Below are 7257 nucleotides of genomic sequence, written 5' to 3'. Positions count from 1 at the left end.
CTTGTGTTGGTATCCAAAATTGATACAAAGAAAACTAAACTAATTACGCAAAGGAATCAAAAAACTAGTTGTACCTTTCCTTTATAGCTAAAGACATCTTGATCTTCTATTGTATTCCTCTCCTCTTTTTGGACGTCGTATGGGCGACAATCTACCAAGATAACAAACACCCTTTCCTTCGTTGTTTTCAAACCGCCGACCACCAAGAGAATAGCTAGGATGGGGCGCCTTCTCCTCTTCTTCTTCTTTTCCAAGCCGCCACCCACAAAGGAATGCTAGAGGAGGCGCCGACCCTAGGAGGAGGAGGTGGCGCCGGCCCTAGGACGAGGAGGTTAACCAAAAACCACAACAACAACACGTGGATGGGTGGATGCGAGACTTTATATATAGAGGCTACAACAGGGACCTATAGGAGGAATTGATTTAGGCCTCCTGATGGGCTTGAGCTTCCTGTGTTCGACCCGAACACTCAACTCAAGTCCATCAATAATAACTCATACCACTAAAGGGTTATTATTAAACTACCGTACCAATCCCATATTATAATATGGGCTCCTTCTTATCATGAGTGTGTTAATCTTCCTGTGTTTAAGATATCGTATATCCATTAATTAAATGAGTTACTGACAACTCAATTAATTAACATCTGATTCCAAGAGTAGTACCACTCAACTTTATTATCATGCCGGACTAAGTCCACCTGCAGGGTTTACATGATAATTCTTATGAGCTCCTCAAGGGGGCATCATCAACCTAAATAATTAGGACACAGATTCCTTCTATAATCAACAACACACCATATAAACAGTACTATTTCCCAACTCATCAGAGCTATTGATTTAATAAATAAATCTCACCCACTGATAAGTTAAAGAAATAAATACTAAGTATAAGTGTTTATTATTATATAGGGATTAAGAGGACGCACATCCATAATAACAGAGGTTATGTTCTTTTATGTAGTCAATACAAATCAAACAATCTTAAACGGGTAGTGTACTAGTGTAATTTTATAGTCAAGACAGACTAATATCAAATTACACTACAACTGTTTCAATGGTTTATCCCAATCCATCTTGGTTGTGAGCTATTATTTATAATTTATAAGGAACTGATAACATAATCTTCTGTGTGGCACCATACACCATGTTATCTACAATATAAATTAAATGGACAACTGCATTGATATATATATAAATATAAAATGTAAACATTTGACCCAAGTGATTCTCATTTCAAAATATTTCAAAACAGATGCTCATACAAAAGCTAGGCTTATAGTCTACATCCCAACAATAACTACCCCTCCCATGAATATCTTTGAAATTAATGAAACTTATGAATTCTAAAACCAATCTAGGGGATGTTTGGTATTTCATGTACAAAAGGTTTTTCTATCCATCCTATTCTCTCAAGAAGCCATATAACATTATCTTTGAAACCCAAAATATCCAAGGTGTTCACATCAAAGAATTTGGTAGATATAATAGAGTGTGTAACCAAGTGATCAAATCTACAATTTTGATCATCATTTTTTAAAATGATTCCAAAGTTATTAGATATACCATGAAGGAGTGCATTTGGATCTCTTGAGGACTCCAATTTTCCTTTGCCTTTGTTTGCTAATGATGATCCTCCCACCATCTTAAAGGAATAAGTCGAGTCTAAGGAGAGGAAAGAAAGATCCTTGAGGGGGTTTGAGAGATGTGTAAGGGAAGGGCTTGAGGAATGTGGAAAAGGAAGAAGGGAAATTGTTGGTGCAGTTTTGCACTAATGGTCTAACTCAGGTTTTGATAAATGACAAGTAAGTTAAGTTAGATTTTATTGTGATATAACCACTTGATTAAGTGTGCAGGAAATCCAGCTAGGTTAACGGGCCAACTGGATAGCTGGTACGAAATCCAGCTAGGTCGATGGGTGGACCGGATAGTTGGTACGAAATCCAGCTAGGTCGACGGGTCGACCAAATAGTTGGTACGAAGTCTCGATAGGTCGATAGGCTGACCGAATATCTGGCAAGAAGTCCAGCTAGGTTAACAGGCCTACCGGATAGCTGGCATGAAGTCCAGACAGGTCGACGAGCTGACCGGATGTCTGACAAACTGGTAAGTTAAGGTAAGTCACGAGAGGAGAGTGACCAAGTAAGGATACATCCTGATTGAAGGGACAGTAGGCGTCAGTCCAGTTTAGGTCCATTTGGGATCCTTAAGCTATGACCTTGACTAGTTCCTAGTCCTGAGAGGACAGGAACTAATTAATACTGCTCATTATTATTGTACTAATATTTATCTTGCAGGTTATTATTTTATTTATTGGACTAACATTGTTTTGTAGGACAAAGTGGCACATTTGCCTTGGGATGAACAGTGTCCGAAAGCGCCTTCCATCGCTTTCAAACTTGATGGAAGGTGCCTTCGTACTGTTCATAGAATGCGCCTTCTATGGCTATGGAAGGCGTCTTCCATAAGATAAATTTTGGTCGAAGTTGTGGATATGCACCGAGCTGTTTGGGATCGAATCTGCCTCATTGGAGGCGTCTTCCATGTCTATGGAAGGCAACTTCCATGCCTTTTATAAGGTTGTCTCGAGAAGACATTAGATAATAACACTTATACGAGCTACTGCGCGTTTATTTGAAGTTTTGATTGCTTCAGGCTCCTGCTACGACTCTGCTACAAAGATGTTGCAACCGACGACTGCTCCGATGACTTCCGATCACGATCGACAGACCAACATCGACACGAGCACTCTCACTTTGATCGTTAAGTGTTAGTAATTTTTTTTGTAATTAATTACTGTAAAAAGGACAAGTGCAGTGTGTTGCACTTGTTCAACTTTCTTGTACTCGATTCTCCTTTCCGGAGGTACTGGAAAAGATTTTTAGTGGATTATCCATCAATAGATCTGCGAGACCTAGGTCTTAGAGTAGGAGTCGTCGAAGGCTCCGAACCAAGTAAACCGACCATGTCTGTTTTTATTTCGCTTAATTGTCCTTTTGATTTCTGTTTTTCTTTTCCACTGCATTATTACTTTATTTTTAAAATAGAAAATAAAGTTTTGAAAACCACGTGATTCACTCCCTCTCCCCCCCACTCATGTGCATAATCAATCCAACAGAAATGGTGTGTGTGTCGAGGCGGCAGAGCCGTGTGAGAGGAAGACATGCCCATGCCCTAATATTCGATGGAGTGGATTATCACCACACGACCTTGTCTTGAGACCAAGTCATATGCCCATGCCCTAATATTTGGTTCAGTAGTTGTGAGATGACACTACCATGTCTTTAGACATGGCTAGACCATGATTAGGCACAGTTTTATTAGATTTGGATTGACACGGCGGTGTCGCAAGTTGCGGCCAAGGCTTGATTAGGTTCAGTATGGAGGATGGAATATATGCAGTTTGGAGCATGGTCGTGTCAAATGACACAGCCAGGACATAGTTGCATTCGTCCAATAATTTGGCTCCTCCCTTCAAGGGGAACCTGGTCGTGCCAAATGACGTGGGCAAGGTAAAATTTTCACACACAGTCGTGTCAAATAACACAGCCAGATCATTACTGCACTTGGGAAGGAATATACGACCGTGTCTACTGAGACACGGCCAAGGCATGAAAAACTACAATTTTCCCCTTGTTATCTCCATTAATTTTTCCCTTATTGGGTCAACGCCCATTCGGGTGATATGACTAGCTCGTGGAAACCAGTTACCAACAAAAAGATAGAAATTCATTAAGCTCCATAAGAGACAAGATACTAGCAAAATGAAAACAAAAGAACCCTTGGGTTACCTCCCAAGAAGCGCTCGTTTAAGGACTCAAGCTCAACCCCAACTAGATCAATCTAGAGGGTGGGGCTTAGAGAAATACAACCGTTCATCTTCTCCAATCGGCATGCCAAGGAAATAACTCTTCAACCGCTGTTCGTTCACCTTACAAAGCCCAAACTCCTTGTTCCATATATCAACTACCCTGAATGAATATACCTTTTGAACTTTGAAGGGTCCCGTCCATCTTGACTTCAACTTCCCTGGAAAAAGCTTCAACATGGAATTGAATAGTAGTACTAAGTCTCCTTCCTTGAATTCTCTTCGTAGAATAGGATGATCATGTCATTTCTTAGTTCTTTCCTTATAAGATTTGGCATGTTCATATGCATCCTTCCTTAATTCCTCAAGCTAAGTTCATGAGGTCCGACCGACGCTTAGACCGATCGGGAATATACTGGGAATCACACTCCGGAGAAGTGGGAAGCTGAGTCCCTGAGATCCGATAGGCACTTGAACCGACCAGGAATATACTGGGAACCAGGCTCCATCGAAGTGGGGAGCTAAGTCTCTGAGGTCCGACCAACACTTGGACGACCAGGAATATACTGGGAACCACGCTCTGGATAAGTAGGGAGTTGAGTCCTTAATGTACAACCGACGCTTGGGCCGACCGATGACCGGGAACATTCTTTGTATATTGGAATTTGGGAGTAGAGCACTAAGTCTCTTAAGTCCGACCAGCTCTAGAACTAGACGGATATATTCTGGAATTGTGTCCAGGCGAGATGAGGCACGGAGTTTGGAGATTTGACTAGCTCTAGGACCTAACTTACACATTATATCCGATCAAATATGAGACAGGCTGACTATAGACTAAGAGTCCTATCTAAAAAAAAATGATTTATCCAACTACATACAGTCTAACTTTAGCTATCACCTCATTTTAACTTAAGTGTTATGTTACCTTGATTAGAGCCGTCCCAGTACCCACTTTATTCGCCGTATTAATCATCATGCGACAATGTTCATACAGCTAAAGCTTATCATTTTTTACCATCGTCAGTTGGTTGGTTGGCTTTGTGCAACAACCTTTAAAACTGGAGTCCTCGGAATTAAAAACAAAGTCTGACAGGTGAAGCGTTTTAAGGTGCTAGGGGTCCATATTAAATGCCAGATGACCTAATATGTCATGTGCCTGAAGGTTTTCATGTGCAGTTGTCGAAGGTTTTTTTCACATTGATAATTGTCAAAGGTATTGATTTCCTTGTGAGTGGGCCAAGCTAGGATTAGAGTCACCTCAGCATATTTTGGTCCTCTGTTCTTATCTGATCGAGTTAAGATCAAATCAAGGTCTGAATCATAGTTCCAATTTTTGTTCAGGTTCAATTGGTCTAAACATTTTGGAGCCCATGCAAATTAGTATTTCTACGTTCAAATTTTTCATGGTATAGTAATGAGGCCCTCTAGTCTCCCAATACTCCCGACTAAATCATAAATAATAACAGGTAATTATCATAGCTTTATTATTATTATTATTATTATTATTTTAATAAAAAATAACAACACTGATGTGATTTCTATCAAATAAAATAAGTTTTACGGATTCATTTAAACTGATATTAAATCTCGGACATTAAAAGTAAACACAAAGCTTATCCTTGTAATAGAAAAGAACTATCTATAAGAAGATATTTGTGGCAGGAATCATTAATTTAGAGCTTAATTAGCACACTGGGATGACTTGCCACAAAGTACTGTTGGGTTGACTTTGGATAATGCCGTTGCATCTAAGGATAAGATTTTTTTTTTTTTCTGTGTAAAATGTACCCTCTGATCTCTCCAATGTGTAAAATGTTTCCATAATTTGTGTTTCTTTATCTTATCACAGGATAAATGATCACGATGATGATATTATAATAAAAGATAATCATATTCATTTAAATATTCAGTGAATGAAGATGAGGTAGAAGATGATAGAAGTTTTATTATAAATGAGATTTTAGTCATATATTGAGGATTCTTTACATATTAATTGATTTATATTGATTCATATGTTTTGATGATGTGAATAAATGTATGGGGAGAGACTCTCTCCTCCCTCTCTCACCAGTGCATGGTAGAAATCACGGTCAACCGTTGTATCTGAGAAACAGATAACTCTAGCTCAATTTGTCTACTTGCCCAAGTCAACCTCTCTGTCTAGTCGAACTTGCTCGATCTTACTACCCGGTTACCTGTTCTACCCGTCCCATCGTATTGCTCGGTTGGCCTATTTGATCAGACGACTGTTCTGCACGAGCGGACTTTGTGATATGTCGATGACTCACACTGTTCTCTCGACCGCTACGCTTGCTCGAGCTATTCTACCCGATCGGCTGCACTACCCGGTCGGTCCGCTCGGCCAGTCACTCGCTCAATCAGCTCCGAAAGCTGTTGTTCGGCTGATCTGTCCGCTTGACGAATCAGTCCAATTTGCTACTTGGCAAATCTGCTCGCTTTGTAACACAGATCTACTGCTTGATCGATCTGTCCGCTCGACAATATAGATTTACTACTCAGTCTGTCCGTTCAATAATATAGACCTGCTGCTTAGCTAATCTATCTGCTTGTCAATATATTGTGTAAATAGAGATAAATTATAGGATTAATTTATGATTAATCGTTAATCGATTAGTAGATGGGAAAAAAAAATTTGTCGGAGGATAAACATCCGTTGAGATCAATACCAGCAAACGGTGTAAAGAAAATTTATAGCTAACGGTTAAGTCACCAGTAATTAACTGACAGGAATAACGGTATCAATATTATAGCAAAAAGATGAAATTTTGGTATCCGCGTTGGAATCCTCGCGTGTGGTTCCCGTTAGTCCGTTACCATGCAGTTTGACGCTCACGTGTAGGATGCGCTTTCTGTGCACACCTACCTCGACTCGCACTCCGCCCCTGCCATGTCAAAACTCGCAACTCTGCCGTCTCCGTACCCGACGCCTCGACGCCTCGACGCCTTGACGCCAGCGCTTCACAGTTCACGCCCACGACAGAACAGAAACTAGCCAGTCTCCTCTGGAACTTTTTTTATTTTCCGATGAAAAAAAAGTCGAAAGGGCGTGTTAACGCTCAGGAGTAATTGATTCGACGGCGCCGAAGAATAGTGTCATTCCGGTAGATGAAAAACGTGTTGAACGTACTATCAGTCTATTTCCAGGTTAGTATTGTACATAATTCACAAGGCAATGAAACAAACTCTCTGGATAATTTAGTTGTAGTACGATCTGAGGAGGGCGCCGCAGAAGGTGCAGATAATCGCCCGCCAGCTCTTGCGGTGCACCGGCACGTAGCAGAAGCGCGTGGCCGTCTCCATGTCCGCCACCCGCGCGCACGCCCCGCACCGCGAGCAGATCCCCGCCGCCGGCTTGGTGCTCCTCACCCTCCGCCGCTGGTCCACCAGAAAGCACGACACCACCATCGGTTTCAGTCCGCCCGCTTTCTG

At 41.1% G+C, this 7257-nt stretch overlaps 1 protein-coding gene across 1 annotated transcript; it reads right to left on the bottom strand.

Annotated features, from left to right (window-relative positions):
- Positions 1-6945: 6945 nt before the first annotated feature.
- Positions 6946-7257, bottom strand: LOC122034904. Its single transcript, XM_042594258.1, has one exon. It carries the CDS (start codon positions 7231-7233, stop codon positions 7024-7026), a length of 210 nt encoding a protein of 69 aa, XP_042450192.1. The 5' UTR covers positions 7234-7257; the 3' UTR covers positions 6946-7023.

Source organism: Zingiber officinale, chromosome 11B (genome assembly GCF_018446385.1).
Source record: "Zingiber officinale cultivar Zhangliang chromosome 11B, Zo_v1.1, whole genome shotgun sequence".
Lineage (NCBI taxonomy): Eukaryota > Viridiplantae > Streptophyta > Magnoliopsida > Zingiberales > Zingiberaceae > Zingiber > Zingiber officinale.
The sequence above is the reverse complement of the archived record's forward strand: the minus strand, read 5'-3'. Positions and strand labels throughout refer to the sequence as shown.

What these genes read in the sequence shown, in the direction of transcription:
- LOC122034904 (XM_042594258.1), bottom strand. Translation starts at nt 7,233, where the DNA reads ATGGTGGTGTCGTGCTTTCTGGTGGACCAGCGGCGGAGGGTGAGGAGC.